The 21,440-nt window shown below is 34.9% G+C and overlaps 1 protein-coding gene across 2 annotated transcripts in view; it reads left to right on the top strand.

Annotated features, from left to right (window-relative positions):
* Positions 1-21,440, top strand: part of zzz3 (zinc finger, ZZ-type containing 3) — a 152,901-nt gene that overhangs the window by 62,679 nt on the left and 68,782 nt on the right. For both annotated transcript variants that reach the window (XM_039736042.1, XM_039736041.1), the window contains 2 exons: positions 6,309-7,870; positions 16,429-16,567. In XM_039736042.1, coding sequence (XP_039591976.1) covers positions 6,372-7,870; positions 16,429-16,567 — 1,638 coding nt within the window. In that variant the 5' untranslated portion in view covers positions 6,309-6,371. The remainder of the gene's footprint in view (positions 1-6,308; positions 7,871-16,428; positions 16,568-21,440) is intronic.

The following is a 21,440-nucleotide window of genomic DNA, read 5'->3' as shown; positions in this document are numbered from 1 at the left end:
ACTTACGGAATTGTTCTTTCCCTGTATGCTTAGATTGAGTTGTCTACTGAAATTCTACTAATATTCATTCAACTTATTTGGCCGAAAAAGTATATATTCAGTAGATATACTTTTACATAGTATATTTTTGGTCACTTGTTGCCTCTTTAGGTGAACCCAGAATGCATTTTTTTTCTTTTGAACGGCCAAAAAAATACTCCAGTACTCTGTGTTTGCTAATTACGTTAATGTGCAGCAGGAAGTTGTTTGTGTTTCCATTTGCTTCTGCATCTTCAACATTAAGGAATTTACTCAGCAAATTATGTGGTGATGAGATGATGATGCCCTGACAAAGACAAGTTCCTTTACTGTGCCTTCGGCATTCTATTCTACCAAACCAGAGCACAGGAAAGGACGGTTAAAGTGATAAAAGATAGAGCTGAAGTGGTCCTCTTTCGTCTATGATTCAGACTCATGTTTTCTGCCTTATCATGGCCAGAGAGCCACCATTGATAACTGAGAATGCTGACTTCAGTTGTGTGCTTCTTTTTCTCATCATCTGTTTTAGAGCAATGTATGTGTCCTCTCCTCTTGTGTATGTTTCAAGGGCTGTCATGTGTAACAGATCTTCGTAAGCCTTTTACGGTTTTTACAGTTTGTTTGGGTCTGGACTTGGATTGGAGTTTGCTAATTGTTGAACATAGAATGATGTGCTGCAATGCATCAGTATGCTGAAGACTTTTTTTTAGACAGTTTTTCATTGCCCTCTAAAGTTAGGCCATTCAGACTATGCTGTAATGATGTATTAATCATTTGCACATGTTTTGGTGTACCTGATGCTTAGTTTAATTAGCTGTATTGTCTTTTTTTTCTGTCTATGTAACTGCATTTACCATATTCTATTTTTGTTGAGTTAAACTTTGGATTTGAACAGGATCAAACATCCAGTAACTGATATAACATTATTGCAGTGCTGCTTTTAGAGTGTTTTTTTTCCCCAAGGTATGGAAGATGCAAGCTGTGTTCATATCTTAGGTATTGACACAGTTTATAATGATGGAGGGAGAGTGATAATGTAAAGTACAATACTTAAAGATCAATGGATGAAAGAGCAACTGCATTTACCACATACTATTTTTGTTGATTGAAATTGCAGAATTCCTCATTGTATTTAGTTTGTCATAATGAGAATCAAATTTCAGTATGTCCGCTTATGTTAAGATGCAAAACGTATACACACAGAAACAATTAAAATTATCCAAGTCTATTTATTAAAAAGCCATAATTGTGTCATTTTTCATCCATGCAAAAGACTGGCATCCCATTCAGGATCATTTCTTTTCTTTTGCCCACTGCTGCCAGAATAGTCTTGAGCTACTGGAAATCTGAATTGGATTGACCCTGAATGTTTGATAATGTTATGTCATTTATTTCCGCACATATTTGCCTCTCCAGTGACCCACTCCCTCTGTTTTTAAGCATTTCAGTTTAATTCTAGGCAGAATAGCCAGCCTATAATGCACGTCTGCCTCCAACTAGATGATAACTGTAATAGCAGAACTATGATTAATCTGAGTTTATTTTGTTATGCAGTAACTATTGAGAATTACATTATTTCTAAGCGTCACTTAGGCCATTTTTGAATATGTACTTTGCTTTACCTCTGATAGCCTTTCAAGAATTTCTTAACCTAATTATCATTCATGATCACTCAAATGGAGGATCCATAGAAGTTTCTGTTAATGAATTTAAATAGTTGAAGAAGGTGTTTTGAGAACCTATTTCTATTACATTATTGCCACTTCTATATACATTATATATAGAGAGAATAGCGTGAACTATAAGGGACAAAACATTGACTACAGCAATATATTCTTACCACTAAACGTTATATTTATATGTACTTTATAATACTACAAGTGTGAAATGATTGCTCATTTTTTGCATACATGTACTGCCTGATATTGATTATAGTAACTCTGACATGCAAGTTTTAAAGGCTGAAAATAGGAAAATCATTAGGTAAAATGAATTGCCTTTTAGGCAGACAACAAAAAACACCTAAGTATATTGTGGATAAAGTCAAATTATCAGAAATGTGTTTTTACTTATGTGTTTAATTGGGAAACACAGATATCAAAATGTGGTTATGCATTGTCAATGGGTGATTTATAGACTTGAGAATTAAAAAAGAAAAAAAAACCATAAAAAAGAGCCTTATATATAAACATTGCCTGTCCTGTTTATGCAGACCCAATAACATTCAGAGATTGGATACCAGTGGTTAAAAAGATTGAATATGGATAGAATGGTACTTAATAATGTGCCATAGATGTGAAAATGCATATTTTAGTATCCTTCAGCACACCTCATCTATCTCTGCTTTATAATCCTGTTTTTTTTTTGTGTCAAACATATTTTTCTCCATTAATTTAGCTGAAGGTGTTTGGGGAGCCGGAGTCTACCTTGTCTCTAGATATGTTTCCAGTCCGTCACAAGGCACACACCCACTTTTATTAATACTCTGATTTATAGTGCACTTAATAATCTGAAGTTGTTAATCTAAAATGCATCTGGATATGGGAGCAAAACTGAAGCACCTGAAAAAAAACCTGTGCATATGTATAAGCAAAAAATAAGCTTCTTTTATACAGTGATAAAATTTGAGTACCTGTCCCTGGATTTAAAGAACATTAGTGCGATTTTCAATACTACAGTTGAACTCCTTCCTAAATCACAATAATTAGTTTTTAACTATAGAATAATATTTAAGTATGTTTTTCTAATTACTAATTAATTAATTAATACTAATTAATTAATACTCTATTTAAGTCCTCTTGCGGATAAGTCTGGGCTTGATTTTACCGTATAATTTCCGGTATTGTATAATGTTGATCAAATAAGTTGAATGTGGAAAACTCATGCTATTGATCCAAGAGATTATATTATGCAAATGCACACCTGAGAGAGTAACCACGGAGCACACTCCCTTTTTTTTAATCTATGTATTGTGCCTACGTGACCACACGGTAATACCTGAGCTATTCTGAAGCGAAGTTTGCACCATTTTGTGTTTTTTGTATTGTACACCCTCATACACCTTTATTGTAAGAGCATCCCTTATCTAAGATGGAGCGTTTTATTTAGAAAGCTGATTTTAAATTTAAAGTCGTTAAAGTGGTGAAAGAAATTCAGTGTGTCTGAGAAACTGGTGTGAGATTGGAGAAAGCAAGAAAATTAAAAAAAAAAAAGTGTTGCATTTTTGAAGAGGTGTATAAGTCGGGGTCTAATTTTATGATCGATTTTTCGGGTTTCAAGACCCGCCTTGTACACGGGTATATAAGGTGGTTAAGTAAACAGTACAGTTATCTATAAACTTTGATTAAAATATGATTAAAGTCACAATAGAAAGTGACAATGGGCAATGAATGCAATAAAAAAAACTCTTGCTGAAAGATTTCCTGAGAAAAAATAATCCTCTGAAGCATGGTACTTTAGAATAGATAATGACAGTTCGACAAGGCCAGCTTGCTACACTCCCCTTTCAAGGCATCATACAATGGCCTTAAACCCCATGAAATCCACAGCTGTAGTAAAATATGATCATCTTGTGCTGTGTTACTAACCAGTGGTACTAAAAATTCCCAATCACTCTGATATATCCTTCCACGTCTGGTGCAAAACAGAGGTTAAAACGGGAACAAAGAATCGGCAACAGCTTATAATCAGCATGATTTTTATTTAAGTAAAATAATAAACATTGCAATATGAACAGCCTAATCAGCAGCTTTAGTAAGTATAAATTACACCAAATGAAAGCATTTAACATTTTGACATACTGTACATTATACACATTTTACAAAAACAAAGATTGTCTGGAGAGACATTTTCTGCTGTGGGGTTGCGATTTAGATCATCTATCCTCTAGGCAGGTAGTGTTTGAAGTGCTGACATTTTAAAAATGAATACTGTTAAATTTTAGATCACAGTATTAACCAACAGAGTACCCCTGAAACCCCTGAAAAGTTGCACAGCAGCCCCCACAATCCCCAATCCTATTTAAAGGCTTATTTAAAAATGAGCGGGTCTAAAAATCAATGGAAGAAACGGCTTGAGAGAATAAGTGAAAAGATCACAGACGTAGCTAAAGTTGTTAAAGTTTAGTGTAGTGTCAAACGTTTGACTACTCTTCTTTATAGTCTTCACTTACTATGACTGCTTGTGAGGCTCTAGTAAGATTTCAGTTGAATTCCATGTTTTACATATGCTATACTTGCGCTTTCAACTCATTATATTTTCTGCCCCTTCTGTATTTACTATACTAATTATGTCTTAGTTTTGCTTTAAGTTAGATGTATTCTGTGTAAATGAGTTAATTTACTTTTTTTTAAGCTTCTCCCAATGCTTATTGCACCTGTCTGTTCAAATTAGGTTCCATTGTGGTGCTATACATTATGATGTTGCATTCTGTGCTTATCTGTTTTAAAGATATAGTACTATCAAATAAGGTGTTCTAGGCGTGAAATTGCTTAGGTTTCATGCTGTTATTTTGGCTTAAAGTTATCTGGCTAATATTAAGTGCAAAGAAAGGACATAGTAGCCTGTCTATTTTTATTTACTTTGTACACATTCAAAAAAGACAGGTTTTGGTAGTAGTGTGCACGTATAATGATTAGTCCATACAAGATTTTCACTGTACTCTTTATACATGAAAATAGTGACCCTTTAAAAATTTAAAAACAAAGATTTACAGAAAAAATTGGTTCATAAATGCATCTAATCAGAGTACGAATACACAATTGGTGGAAATTTTGACTATTTTCTATCCACTGCCTGATAGACTGTTATCCTGATACTTGAATCACAATATGGTAATGTTGCAGTGTTTTTGCATATTTTAAAATACAAAATAAAGCAGTTTATTTGCAATGTATTCCCTTTTTTGCACTGAAATTAAATTTGAAATCATACCATTATGGAAAAAAGTGCTATTTATTTAACCCTAATAATAGCTTAATGGCTCGATTCATCTCAGTTAGATCTTCTATTAGTTATTGAAGGAATATCTCATCAGCCGCCCACAGTAAGAGTTATGCTACATAACTCGCATATCAATACAGTACATTGTTTATCTCTTGCAGACTCCTTGTTAAATTAGCCTTTATTTTTTAAGTAGTTTACCAAACATTGATTGATGTTTGAATATATGCAAATGTGCTCCTCCAAATTTTCTGTTTGATTTTAGTAGTTTATAAATTCGATGTACTGTATAGTACAAACCAGCCTTCAAACTGATATTTTGTTTCACTTGATTTTACTATGACAGTGCTAGTTTCACTTGATTTTACTATGATCCCTTTTCTTCACTGTAGCAGCATGAAAGCGAAAATGAATCTAAATGCCCAGCTTACTTGTAGACAGAGCATTTGGTCTAATGGAGGTGAGGAGAAAATGAATACTGAAAAATATTTCTATATTTTTCTGTGCAGCACTGTTTCGTCAATAAAATTATTTTTTTATTCATCTATTTGCAGTGCAAAACTTTTGAACTGTTGAAATATGTTTGTTATTTAAATACTACTAAATTGAATCCTTGTTACATTCCAAAAGATGGAGCACCATGGATATTAGATCTGTTGTACAAACTCCAACACCTTGAGTTAAGAATGGGTAGGGAGTAAAGCCAGATACTTTTTTTTTTTTTTGGTGTGTCTGATACTGTGACAAAACATAATGTAATAACCTAGTGTATTTATTTTACCACATTTCTTCTAGTCACTGCACTGGTCTGCCGCACATTACATGTGTAGTAGATTTCTGTATTGGCTTTTTAAAAATCAGACTTGAATTGGATCTATTAGAGAAAAGCTTGTTGCTTTTGTGGAAACTTATAGACATAAAATTGTCTTGTGGAAATTATATTGTGTTTGAAAATTTCTAGCTTTTAATAAAACTATTGTTCCTCATTTTTTTCCTAGTACATGTTCTCCCCCAAGTGTAACCACTGTTAAAATGTATTCACAATAAACACTATACATCACTGCCCTGTCCAATTAAAACATGTTTCTCATTTGGGATGAGCTACAAGTTTTACTATTTCTTATCAGGTGAAGTTGCAGGTAAGTAAAGATGTCTGAAATTGTTTGGTACTATATAAGTTAATTTGTACCTTCAGTCAATGTCAAACTACAGATGTACCATTACTTGGATTGTTAAATTAATTTGTGTATTTTGATTCTGTGAATGTTAGTTGGTACGTGGTTTCCATGTTACATTTTCTGGTTTCAAATACATCTTTTTTACAATTGTTAATGTCTGTTTATTTACAGGAGTCCTTTAAGTGCTGCTAATAAAAGGATCATGATGAGGAGGTCATAGGGATTTGCCATAGTATGGCTGCTTCTCGATCCACACGTGTCACAAGATCATCAGTGGGGATTAATGGTTTGGATGAAAACTTTTGTGGACGAACTTTAAGAAACCGCAGTATTGCCCACACAGAAGACTCCTTGCCCATTCTGCCTCAGAGAGCTAGATCACCTAAGAAGAAGCAGGATTGCTTACAAGTGCAAACCAAAGGAGTAAATTTGGGGAAGGTATCAGACGTGAAGCAGCAGCAAAGTACCCGGGATTCATGGGTGAGTCCCAGAAAGAGAGGGATTTCAGGATCTGAGAGGGACTTTATTGATAAGCAGTCATCAGAGAACTGTGAAACAAAGCCATTGGAGGCAGTATCACCAATTTCTCAAAAGATTAAGCGTGGCTTACGACCAGGGGAATTAAATAGTTCAGAGGAAGATTCTCCATCAACGCTAGATAAATCAGCGTTTGATTCAAAGGACACAGTAATTGAAAACAATGAGGACGTTCCTAGCCCAAAACGAGCTAGACTCTGTCTTATACTGGATGATTGTGACAATGGGGAAGTCAAAAAGAAAGAGAGCTCTTCAAGTGAATTTGATAAGTCTGTGTTATCTAATGAGTCGCATGTGATGACCAATGGACTTGATGATCAAGTTTCAGATGAGATAATAAACTGTAATGACTCTGTAAAGTCTAACAAAGTGGGTACCTGTGTGTCATCTGTCCAAACTGACACCAGTTTTGTCACTGCAAATGACAAGTCCTTGTCGATATTGAATGGCAACAAAGTTGATCCCACGTTAGACCCCGATGTGCCTTGTAAAAACTTGTATTCAGAACTACCAGATGTTGATGCTGAAAGAATGACAGCAGACAGCAACAGTCCATCAGAGTTAAATGATAACTTGGAACAGCCATCTGTGGTCTCTTTATCCGAGAACCCATTACCATTCAGGGAGCCAGAGGAAGAGGTGGATGTAGTGGGTGACAGCAGTTGCACATCTAAAGAGTGTGTTGAAAATGCCAATGGTGTTTTGTGTGCTGTTCAGGACAATAAAGATATCTCAGGAGAAACTGTATCACCTCTAGGGCTAGACTCTTGTCTAGCTGAAGTGACTTCTTTCATGGAACCTCAAGAACACAGATACACACTGAGAACTTCACCAAGAAAGGTGCCTTCCAACAAAGGAAGCCCTCATAAACTCAGTTCTCCTACTAGAGACAATGTGCCAGATAAGGAGGAAAAAGACAGTCTGCATGGCAGGAACATGCAGGATGAGCTTGGCCCTGTAAATGAAACTTGTGGGCAAACGTATCAGGGTGATGATCGAGTAACATCAACTGACACTATTAACAATTCTTCTGAAGCAGAAGTGCTAACAGAGTCAGGGTTATCAAACAGTAAACCTTTGTCATCTGCCAATGAACTTTTGAACAGCAATCCAACTGAAGATGATGATGAAGAAGAGGAGGAGCCTGATGTCTATTATTTTGAGTCTGATCATTTGGCTTTGAAACACAACAAAGAGTATGTGCATAATGTATAAAAGTGGGTTTGTATGCCTGCTGTATCATTTAATAGGAAGATAACTGATGTGGTTTCTGCTCTGGTGATGAGTGAAATTTATTTCAGACACCCTATTACCATTTATTTTATTTATGAACTTGCCATAGCATTTAGTTTGTGAGAGCTCCATTTTAAATGTACCAAACTTATTGTTTGTCTATATCTAATTTAAATCTATTTAAAATAACAATTGTTTAAAAGTATACACTATATAGAAAAGGGAAAATACAAATATTGTGTGTCACAGTGGAGCAATGCTTTGTGTTCCTTCCTTACAGCTTTAAGAACTTGAATTTGATTCCTTGTCAGGTCACTTTTATTGTGCAGTTTATACATTTCCTCCCCTGTTTTTCGGAGGTTTCCTTTTACAACTCAAAATTGTGCATGTTAGTTTTTTAATTCTAAACAGGCTCAGTTTGAACACTTAATGGTAGTATGTGTAAGTGTGCTGTGTGATGGATGTTATGTAGTGTCCACATGCTCTCAGACTGTTCAGAGTTCTGACTTGTGACTTTTCACCTTCTCACTCCAATGCATTCATATAGTTTTCAGTTCAGAATGTTTAGAGAAATGTGAGGTCACTATTGATTTGTTACTTGGTCTGCAAAAAAAAAAAAAAAAAACACAAGTAAAAATATATTTTTGAGGCAATAGCAAAGTAAATGTACTAAATGTGAATTACTTTGCTCCAAATGCAGTTCAATCAAAAAATGTAATTTCTGTTAGACAATTGAATTTTTATTTTATAGAATTAAGGTTAAAGGTCAGTGTTGCATCACAACTCGTGTGATTTGGGCAGCTTTGTTGTCACTGATTTGTCCAAGTTGTGGCTCCAAGTTTATAATGTATTCATGTGGAATGTCTGACTTGAAAACTTGTATTTACTATCTGTCTGAGAGCATGTGAATGCAGCATTATATCTGATATTGCCAGAAGGGAATGGAGTTAAAGTGGGGCAAAAAAGTATTAAGTCAGCCACCAATTGTGCAAGTTCTCCCACTTAAAAAGATGAGAGAGGCCTGTCATTTTCATCATAGGCATACCTCAACTATGAGAGACAAAATGAGGAAAAAAATCCAGATCACATTGTCTGATTTTTGAAGAATTTATTTGCAAATTATGGTGGAAAAAAACTATTTGGTCAGTAACAAAAGTTCATCTCAATACTTTGTTATATACCCTTTGTTGGCAATGACAGAGGTCAAACGTTTTCTGTAAGTCTTCACAAGGTTTTCACACACTGTTGCTGGTATTTTGGCCCATTCCTCCATGCAGATCTCCTCTAGAGCAGTGATGATTTGGGGCTGTCGCTGGGCAACACGTACTTTCAACTCCCTCCAAAGATTTTCTATGGCAGGGGTGGGCAAAGTCATTCCTGGAGGGCCGCAGTGGCTGCAGGTTTTGTTCCAACCCAGTTGCTTCATAAGAAGCCCTTATTGCTCAAGTAACACTTCTGCTTCACTTGAGTTGTCTTGCTCGTTAAGATTTTGAACCCTTACTGCTTATTTTAGTCTTAAACAGCTGTAGTCTTAGTTTTTAATTGCTTCTTTTTAGCAATAAGATGCAAATGACAAAAGAAATTCAGCATTTCTCCATTTAGCTGGTTTCCATGTACACCTGTGTGTGTTTATCATTCACTATTGGGTTTAATTAAATACTTGGAATGAAAATGAAAAGAAAAAGTGAATGATTGATAATTACTCATCTGTTTTAGACTTTAAATGATTTGGATGATATCCTTAGAAAGGAAAAAAAATAGGATATGAGAATGACCTGATATGGTAGAGTTAAAGCATTAACGAGCCCTGAAATTAAATAATTGACAAGGATTTTTTTTAAATTAATCTACTGGGTTGGAACAAAACCTGCAGCCACTGCGGCTCTCCAGGACTGACTTTGCCCACCCCTGTTCTATGGGGTTGAGATCTGGAGACTGGCTAAGCCACTCCAGGACCTTGAAATGCTTCTTACAAAGCCACTCCTTCGTTACCCGGGCAGTGTGTATGGGATCATTGTCTTGCTGAAAGACCCAGCCACGTTTCATCTTCAATGCCCTTGCTGATGGAAGGAGGTTTTCACTCAAAATCTGACAATACATGGCCCCATTCATTCTTTCCTTTACACGGATCTGTCGTCCTGGTCTCTCTGCAGAAAACAGCCCCAAAGCATGATATTTCCACCCCATGCTTTACAGTAGGTATGGTGTTCTTTGTATGCAACTCAGCATTCTTTCTCCTCCAAACATGACGAGAAGAGTTCTTACCAAAAAGTTCTATTTTGGTTTCATCTGACCATATGACATTCTCCCAATCCTCTTCTGGATCATCCAAATGCTCTGTAGCAAACTTCAGACGCACCTGCACATGTACTGGCTTAAGCAGGGGGACACATCTGGCACTGCAGGATTTGAGTCCTTGGCGGCATAGTGACTTACTGATGGTAGCCTTTGTTACTTTGGTCCCAGCTCTCTGCAGGTCATTCACTAGGTCGCCCGTGTGGTTCTGGGATTTTTGCTCACCGTTCTTGTGATCATTTTGACCCCACGGGGTGAGATCTTGCATGGAGCCCCAGATCGAGGGAGATTATCAGTGGTCTTGTACGTCTTCCATTTTCTAATAATTGCTCCCACAGTTGATTTCTTCACACCTGGCTGCTTACCTATTGCAGATTCAGTCTTCCCAGCCTGGTGCAGGTCTACAATTTTGTTTCTGGTGTCCTTTGACAGCTCTTTGGTCTTGGCCATAGTGGAGTTTGGAGTGTGACTGTTTGAGGATGTGGACAGGTGTCTTTTATATTCTTAACGAGTTCAAACAGGTGCCATTAATACAGGTAACGAGTGGAGGACAAAGGAGCCTCTTACAGAAGAAGTTACAGGTCTGTGAGAGCCAGAAATCTTGCTATTTGTAGGTGACCAAATACTTATTTTCCACCATAATTTGCAAAACTTGCACAATTGGTGTCTGACTAAGTACTTTTTTGCCCCACTGTATAGGTTGAATATTGTTGTCTTCCTAGATGTGCTCTGTTACTGACAATGAACAGTGGTTCAGTTTTGTAGACTTTCTGCAGGATGTGTCCTGTGACACCATTTGGGTAGAAGCATCTCTGTGAGCACAGTGTGAAATTACAGTAGAGTCCTTTGCGGGTTTCATTTTCAAGAATTAAATGTCTGCAATAATAAAATAAAACCCAAGCTGTGACAAGAAAAATTAATGTTAATTAGTAGTGCAACATTGACCCACTAATTTAAGAACCATGACCCAAACATGCTTACCTTCATTATTAGGAATAAGTACGAGTGATGGAGTTTTAGAATAGACATTTTACATTAATTAAAACAATAGTGTGAAATTGGCAAAAGAAACATTTTTAAAGGAGGCATTGTGAAGTTAGCTCCTTGCAAGCAGATAAGTGTTATAAAAATACAGTTCCATGTCACCTCTGTATTAGGATGGAAATAGAGATGGCTTATCTAGTTCTCTGACACTTAGGCTTCAATAACATAGAAATTACCATTTGTAATAATACCTATATTTCATCTTAATGTACCATGCAATCTCTGCACAAGTTCTTTATGTTCTGTATATTGTACACATAACAACACCATAAATAGTACCTTTGTATTTGAAAAGTATATACAGTAATAATTTGCATAATTAATAGACCTTGCATACGGTTTACGTTTTTAATAGTTTGTTAGATAATCCTTGCTTTAGCATAAGAAACATCCAAATAAACATTTTTTTTATTACCAATTGTTTCACTATACTCATAACTTGCCGACACAAACCCATTTGCCGTCATGTCTGCTTTATCTGTACTCTCGGATCAGGTAAGCAATTTGATCAGAATGATGTTGTAAAGTTCTTTCCCAAACCTTTGTTGTTCCAACATGTTCTCTCTCTCTTCCATACCTACCCTACATTTTTAAAGTGTCTCTGATCTCTTATATCATCTATTTCCCTTTTATGTTTCACTTAATATTTTTTCTTCCTCTACATGCCCAAACTCATTACCCCCAACTACAATAAACTACTAGACTTGCAAATGATTTTTTTCAATACAATGAAATGTTACAGTTGTCAAGTTACATTTCATTGGTGTATATATTTTGCAGTGACCCTAAACTATGAGGTTTCGGCAACACATGGCACTTCTTAATCAATAATAACATTTAAACAACTGACTTGACTTTTGAAAATCATGCTGAGAGCACAAAACAGTTGATTGGATTTTAAAATGTGCAGCTGCAATTTTAGAGAGAAGACAGGAAAACAATGCCTTATAAAACAATTTACTTTTTTTGTTATACAGTATTTATTTTTACACAACTTAACCTTGGACTTAAAATTTTGCACTGCACCTGAATCTGTAAAATTACAAGCTCTAATATTCATCCATTAGACACATTTTTTGTGAGTAACTAATTCAGGGGTTTAGAGCCTCTGTCCTGGGGACCCACTGTAGCTGCAGGTTTTTGTTCCAACCAGCTTGTTTTTAATTTGACTCCTGGGCTAATTAAGTGAACTGCTAGTTCTCAGATTTTATGTTTTGGGAACAATATAGAAATTAGAAAACTAAGCTTGGTAAAACTTTTTTCTAATTAAAATGTATTAAGCAGCGTTATGAAAATGTATTTTTTTTTCTTTTTAACAATATTTTCATCTTGGTTTTCATTCTTTTTCAGGTGTTCTAATTGTGTAATTAATCCATTATTGTGTAATTAATCCATTATTTAATAATTAGTGAGTCTGACGCTAAAGTAGTTGCAGCCTTTCACAATTCAGTGTCATTTGCTGGGGTGTCTGTTCTGCTAGTTTTTAATTGTGATTATTCAGATATAATGAAAGGAGCTAACTGTACAGAGAGGGCAAAATATAATGAAATGAACAAAAGAGTTAAACATTTAAATCTATAGCAAAAATACAGATACTGTATTTCTAAATGTCTCATAAATAAAAAAAAACCATGCCGCTGTGCTTTTCTGAATGTAGAATAGGATAACAGAAAAAAAAATACCAGGTAATTAAATGAGATCGGTGTTATAAGTTTTTGTCACTGATGATGAACCTGGCTGGAACAAAAATCTTAAGCCACAGCGGCCCTCCAGGACCGAGTTTAAGAACCCCTGAACTAATTGATAGCCCACCTAATACAGAATTACAGTCTTCACCATCACCAAATGAAAAATGACAATCATCTTTGATTATAACAGCATATCTAACAATGGTATTCTGGACTGCTTAAGCCACGTATCTGTCCAGATACAGTATTTCGTGGCAAGAGTTCATTGAAATGCACAGTGTCATAGTATCTCTTAATTCATTGTCTGAGGTATTACCCAGTAAATCATGGAAGGTAGCTTTGCCTGTAATGGGTGAAAAGGACTGAATAATGCTGTGGTTGCTGCTCTCTTGTGATTAGTTCATCACCAGTTTTATTGGTTTATTTATTAGTGCTGTCTAAAAAAACATAGAAGAATAAACCAAATGATTGCTCCTTACATGTAATTTATGTGTGGGAGTGTCCACTTTAATGTTATGGCAAACAAAGTAGGACAGGAGATGATAATGTGGACAGCAGCTCCAATCAAAACACTAACAGCTTCATGGTGAGAATAAAGACATTGTGTGAGAAAAAGCAAAACTATCTTTTGATTTATTGATAATTCAGTTTCAACCCTACTGAAAGCAAAGACCCAACCCCTTTTTAAATTCACTTGTCTGTTTGTTTCAGTTTTGCATTCGTTAGTTTTACATTCTTGATGGTAGCAGCATTGCAAAGATCTAGAGAATATCATAATGGTATCTGTCTGTTAATGCCTTTTCATGACAAGCCAAAATAAATGACCTTTAGTAGTAATTGTGAGCACAACAGACTTGCAGACTGGATTATTTGCATATGTAGCCATAATGATTTCTAATGCCATTTTTTGGAAATTAGAATATAGCTTTCTTTCTGGATCATTTGTTCCAGAATATCTGTCTTATCTATCTATATACACCAATCTCTTGCAATCTCTGGAATAATAGACTTTAAAATAGAGTGTTTTGATTAATTAAATAATATAATTAAACATCCTATACCTCATCTTTGAACACTTATCCTGAGCTGTTTGTGAACATAGGTTAAACGTAAATGCAAGGGTAAGAGAATTAAAAGCAGGAGAAGTATGACTCCGGATTTAGGGTTAGAACCAGTTTACTCTGAGCTGTACTTTGCAGTAAATCAGCCAGTGGCATTGTGACATCATTGATGTTAGTAATCTACTTGCATTGCTATGCATACACAGTACTCTCAATGTATGAAACAACTGCAGGTTTTCTGTTAGATTTCATTGAAGTAATTTTTTCAATAATTATATCTTTATTTTTACTGTGGAGTAATATAAATCAAATGAAAGCTGATGTCTAATGAGACTAATGATATTTTTGAATGCAACTTCAGAGAGCAGCATTTACATAATAACCATTCTCACCTCATTGGACCTTATTGTGCAAATGAAAATACAATCGAATTGTAACAACCAAGATCATTACTAGGTGTTATCATCTAGATCTTTCCTCCATTCACAGGTTAACAATACCTATGCCCTATATATTAAATATTATACACTCCTGCTTCTATCTGATATTATATAAATGTAGTATTTCTGATATATAGAAGATGTTTGAGACATTTTATCTTTTAATATAAGAGAATGGAGATCTTATTGTAGAAATGCAGATGTTTAAGTTTTATAAATCTTCACAGTCTATTTTATAGAGACTGGTTACCAGATTGTATTGGATATAGATACAATATTTTAACCTCAGACCAAATAATTATTGTCTCTGGAATAAAATAAGTTGCTAAGCAAATGTGGGTAATTTAGATATAGTAAAGGTCTATAATTGATTAGATTTTTTCAATTTCCACCATGAATTTACCTGATATAAATCTGTTTTCTGGATTCTGCAGTGCTTTTGACCTTTAGTGTAATAGCTGATGTTATATAGTAAAACTAATTATTTTTTGCATATAAATGAAGGTATTGATGAGCATTCCCAGACATGAACAGTTATAGTGAAATGTTCAAAACAAGATAAGAGTGTAGTCAGAAATTCAGTATGCAAAGTGATATTATGTATATATTACAGATGGGCATTTAAAATAGTTTTATATTTAGAAATACAAATACTAATTTAATAGTGCTTTAAACCCATTCCTTTTTACTTACTCATCTGTGTAATACTTTTTAATATATATACAAAAAATTACTGGATTTATGGTGGTATAAAATATTTCATTTAAACCTGATAACAGCTATCATTGCATCTTTGTTAACTAGTTGACAGCTGACACCCTCTTGACAATACTTTGCTGTCACTTCTGTGCGTTTTTATTTTGTAACATTTTGTTTTTTTATTATTAATCTTGAGGACCAGAAATTGTGTGTGTGTGTGAAATTGTGTGTGTGTGTGCGCATATGCGCATATATAAGTAATGTATAATAAGATTAAGAGAACTAACAGCCACAAATGAAAACTATTAAATAACTATCAGGTAGAGTTTGATTGTCAATTTTAATACTTAAGAAATGCATACCAACATTTTGTTTACATTTCTAAATATTTTATGTTTTACTCCTGCACTTTTGCCTTTTTAGTTCTTAATGACTACCAAAAGTTCTCCTTCTACCTATCGAGGTTTCCAATTTTACATGTAGTTTAAATGGTTAACTGTTGAATTTTTATAATACAGAACTTTTCATATTTGAGGTCTGTTTAGTTTTAAAATATCAATGGATAAGTTTTATATTTTTCAAGGCTTTTCTATTGCTTGTGCTTGCAAGATTTCATAGAGCTCTGTTATAAGCTGCAAGAACAGTATTTTAAAATTAAAAATGATTTTAGAACAGGTTTTATGTGACAAATTTATTATTTACCGTGATTTTGAAGAAATAACTCTGACTTAAGGCATAAGTTTGTAATATTTCAAGCATTTTTACCAGCTTGGGCTGAACCTGACATCATCTCTAGTGTTCATCCATGTTAGAAGGTGCTTCCTTATAGGCGAGTACTACAGTCTGGTTTTCTTAGTCATTTTTGACACATTGCACCTCTTACACTGTAAAAGTCTTCTTAAAAGAGTGCATTTTTGTTAGGAAAGGAAATTCTTTATTTTATTGAATGTCATTAAATCATTTATAGATGTAATCAGTTCCTGATGCAGAGAAAGCTGTTTAGATATGTTTTATTTTCTGATTATTTAGAAAACATACTTATGTCCTTGTAAATGTTTGTTATTAACAATTTTTTACTACAGAGTTTCTTTTCCCAGACTAGTAAATGGTGTGAATCATAAACTATGCCTTTGTTTAGTTAGTGATGGACATCACATGAAATCATGTAGCACTTACAAAAATATTTATAAAGATTTACACCATTTAAGGTTTGATACTTCTAAAAAGAGATCACTTTAACACTACCTTTGATTTTTTGTTTAATAAATCTACTTTGTCTTTCCTTTCACCAAAGCTACCAGAGGTTGCTGCAAACTATAGCTCTGTTAGAGGCACAGCGTGCTCAAGCAATCCAAGACTTGGAGGCATTGGCCAGGTACCAGAAGGAGGCACTCACAGACCCAATTAGTTTTGTAGAGCAGCTGCAGAAAAAGGTAGGCAGGTCACACAATGCAATACTCTTGTACTTTCTTGTGTAATTCTTGTCATGGAGAAATGGCAGTTTGTTTGACACGTGAATTTCTTTTTTTTTTTGAATGCGGATGTAGTGATGGCTTAAATATCGAACCACTCATTTTACATACTGCCTTTCTTTAGTAAAGATCACTCCAAGTTGATTTGGGATTGAATATGTTTTGGTATAAAGTCTATTTTATTAGCCACAAAGGTTGCCTGGAGATATCACTATATGGCCTTTTTTCATTACATTTATTTGTGGCAAGTACAATTGAAGTGTAACAAGTGTGCATTGCAAGCCCAGTGTATTATAAACAGAAAAAGTATTGTAGCTCATCAGTAGGTAAATAGTTCAACCAGTTTCTGAAAGTAGGTTTAGTTGAAGCCAAGCATGAACTTGTAGTGAGAATATTTTGTAACAAGAGATCAAGTAGACGGGCATCTCTTAATTTTGATAAAGGCTAGGCTTTTTAGCTTTTAGTTATTTTTATTTGTATTATTGTTACCATACCACTGAAAATGTGTATTTTAAATATTTATTATGTTTATTATTTTATTATTTATTATATTTATTATGTTTACCTGTATGTTTCTGCATGTTTATGTGTATACACATTCACACACTTACACATTGCAGATATAGAAAAAATTCACTACAGTCCCAGTCATATTTGTTGCATAAGGTACGGCTACCAAATATGTAATGCCTAAGAACTAGAGGGGCTAAATACATTTCATATATTAGAACATTAGAACAATTTGTGATGGGAACAGACTATTTGGTCCAGCAAGCTTGTCCTTCCTCTTCACCAAAATTGTCTAAAGTAACATTTAGATTTGAAGGTCCCTAAAGTTCTGCTGTTTAGCACACAAGTTGGTCACTTATTCCATGTGTCTCTGGCTTGTGTGAAGAAAAACATTTAAACATTTGTGTGAAATTGGCCCTTAAGTTACCAATAGTTTCCCCTTGTTTTTGTTGAAATGACTGGATTATATTTTACTTTATTCTATATAACATAAGTCTGTATAAATGTGTTGTAACAAAGCGAACTATGCTAGCATCATATGGAGGTATATGTTTAAAATGATTTCTGCATCATATATAATGTGATGGGGGGTGATGAAATTGTTTTGAACCTGAACCTGAACCTAGAAAGGGTACTGTATTGTACTGATTTTGTAAGGGGCAAAGATTTAGCTCCTTTGTTCCAATTTATATGATCTAAATGTTTCTAGCTGTTTCCTTCAACACAAATTGTCAAAGTAACAAATTATTATCAAATAATGACAAAAAGTTACAAAAATGGTTGGAGCTCTAGAAGTGAAAAACAGAATTTTCTTGCCATTAGAACAGAAATCTTAGATGATAAAAGTGGATGGGGACAACCTCCATCTCACCTTCAGTAGGAATGCAGGTAGTCCATCTCAAGACACACCATATTGATGTTCTAGTTAATTAATTTGTCCTAGACACTTGCCGGAATGGTGCAGAACATGGATGCAGTTATTGTTCAACCTCTGGGTCATTAGCTTTGTGACTGTTGAGGAGGAGATGAGCATACAAGGTGTAATGCAACCCTAAAACTCTTCTAATGTGTCCCAGTAAAACCTGCAGTATGCTGGCATATATGATACATGCTATTATTGAATTTCTAATACTAGAGAAAAATATATACCTACAGAAATGTGTTCTTGCATGGTCAATGGGTAATAGGAAGTAGTCCCCTTAATATGTCACAGTCATGAGATGGGCTGTTGTTATTGAGTGACTGGTCTTTGATAGGAGAAAGTTTTTCTGCCATTAGCGTGTTCTGAAATGGATGATAGAAATGTTGATGGTACATGAGATAGCAAACTCTGTGATTAATGTATGTGTCACTTTAATTCATTCTTCCTAAACAGTTTTATAGTTAATGTTATTGCATTTTGAGTAGAGGTGGGAATCTGTAGGCGACTCATGATTTGATGAGATTACAGTTCAGGGTGCAGCGATACAATTCCAAGTGTAAACCGATTCTTGATGTGTCTTCATGCATCCTAATTTTTTATTTAAATTTTGATTACATTTTCTTACCATTTGACCACTTGCTACTTTTAAAACAAAGTCATTTTTTCGTGTACAGTGAACCCTTGTTTATCACGGTTAATCCATTCCAGACTCTACCGTGATAAATGAATTTTCGCGAAGTAGGATTCTTTATTTATAAATCGAATATTTTCGCAGTTAGGAGTATAGAAAACCTGTTTACGACCTTCTAAAATACGTTTTTTTAACATTATTAGAGCCCTCTAGACATGAAATAACACCCTTTAGTCACCATTACACTCGTATTACCCAATATATTAGACAAAATAAGACATATTAGACGTTACAAATATCATAATATTACTAGGCTCACCTGCCTTTTAAGGCGACCGACTTTATCCTCAATTTGTGTAAGCTCCATGTGTACATCAGGCATGTAAGTGTAGGGAATGAGAACATCAAAGTGGCCATTCATAACATCTCCGAAAACCTAAGTTTTTATCCCCTCGAGTCCCTGTCCAAAGTCGTACAATGTCAGTCCGAATCTGTACCTCTAAAAAAAGAGTTTCATGCACTAAATAAAGCTATAGATGAGAATAAGCAAGCACCATCTCCCCTGATATTTACTACGCGGTGAGGCGTTTGTACTCCATCAACATTCATTATTTCCAGAGATGTAATTTTGTCTATTTTTCCAGCGCATCGTGCACAAAAGCAAGGGAGCGATGGGAGCACCAGAACTCTGTTCACATCGCATTAAACCGTGCCGCCAAGTCGCAAGTAGTAAGTCTGTGATAAGCGGAATACCGCTACGCTTTGCACTCACTGGACGGAAGGACAATCCCGACCACTTTTATATAGCAATTATTGTACTGTACATTTAATTACCCACAGTTCTTGCACACAGCCACTAACCTATGAAGGCATGACCTCTGTAGGAGAGTTTTTAGGTGGTGCAGTATCTTCAGCAGGTGCTTGGCGTTGTCTTCTTCCGCTGAAGGAGTACTAGGAGAGGCAGTGGGTGTCCGGGTGCGCAGCTGAAGAACATCTTGATAGGCAGTTACTGGCGCTGTCTTTTCATATGCGTGAGGAGGCTTTTGTAGGGTATTGCCATCTTTGATCATATCCAAGAGTTTCACCTTCTCCTGGATAGTAAGCATCTTCCTCCGGCGCTTAGTTTTATTGTCAGAAGGCTTATAAAAGCAGCACGTTTAGGAGCCATCATGGGACTTAGATAAAAGTTCTCAGAAAGCGAATGCGTAGTAACGCAAGCGTGTATGAGACTAAATCGCGATAGAGTGAAGCCGCGAAAGTCGAAGCGTGATATAGCGAGGTATCACTGTATATCTATGTGTATGTAGTTATGTACAGTATGTGTGTGTGTATACAATATATAATATATACACACATACTCACACAATATATGTTCAATTTATATTTTATTAACACCATAAAATAACAAGCAATTTGCACCTTGAGTCAGTATGTTTTCCATCATTATATAAAAAGTATATAAAAAATTGTTTCTGTGTTGCTGACAACATGAGTTTCAGCATGTCTTAGGTGACTTGGCATAACATAAAGGTGCCCCTATTACTGCACCTTTCTCACTAATTTTGAGCAGTTTGGGAGACGTAGTTAATCTAAAAAACTTCACTGTGAAAACCTGCAAATAACAGTGCTTTGCAAACTTATAAGTCATAAGTTATAAGTTTTTTTTTTATATATATATATATACAGTGGTGTGAAAAACTATTTGCCCCCTTCCTGATTTCTTATTCTTTTGCATGTTTGTCACACAAAATGTTTCTGATCATCAAACACATTTAACCATTAGTCAAATATAACACAATAAACACAAATTGCAGTTTTTAAATGATGGTTTTTATTATTTAGGGAGAAAAAAAATCCAAACCTACATGGCCCTGTGTGAAAAAGTAATTGCCCCCTGAACCTAATAACTGCGTGGGTATTATGAACTATCGTATTTGTTCAAGTTCTATTTAAATTTGAAATATAAGTAATTTTTATTTGGTCGACAGAAATATGTTTAGTAGGAATGAAAGTTAAATTTAATCATCATTGCATACATTTTTCTTCACCATAGAAATTGAAAGATTAAATCCAACTTCCATTCCTACCAAAGATATTTCTGGCGACTAAATAGAACCTACTTATATCCAAATTCGAGCTATTGAGCTGTCGCCTGCCTGCCTGAGTCACCCTCGCTTCCCAGTTACTTTTTTACCGTTCATTTAATCTTGGCTAGTCGCGGAAATATTATAACATGGAAGGAGGATTACACTGAGTATGGCTTTACCAAAACAATTATTGATGTCGAATAAAGTATCTATGATTCCTAAAGCTTAAATTGGTGATCTGGTTTTCTGCGTTAACCTCATATTTTTTCATACTGCGAGGGTAAAATGAATCATTAAGCGCTGATATAGGCATATATATATTGAATATATTGAAATAGTTTTACTCTCAAATAATGCAAACAGTACGCGGCATGTGCTTCGCCCTAATTCTGGGCTCATCAGGCAGTACACACTCACTGCACCCACTCTCCATGAATCGAACCTCACCTCAGATGTCAGCGCTAAAGGCGAAGCCTCTCATGTTGCGCTATGGTGTGTGGGTCGTTTATTTGACAGTATGTAGATCGGTGTGTATATATTTATATATATATATATATATATATATATATATATATATATATATATATATATATATAACTTTGAGAATGCAATGTATAGTTTTGTCCAGGAGGAAAGCAATGTTGCCTCAAATCAATGGTAACCTTTTGTAGGGTGTGTCCCAGA

This window comes from Polypterus senegalus, chromosome 14, assembly GCF_016835505.1.
Source record: "Polypterus senegalus isolate Bchr_013 chromosome 14, ASM1683550v1, whole genome shotgun sequence".
Classification (NCBI taxonomy): domain Eukaryota; kingdom Metazoa; phylum Chordata; class Cladistia; order Polypteriformes; family Polypteridae; genus Polypterus; species Polypterus senegalus.
This window is presented reverse-complemented; position numbering and strand designations above follow the sequence as displayed.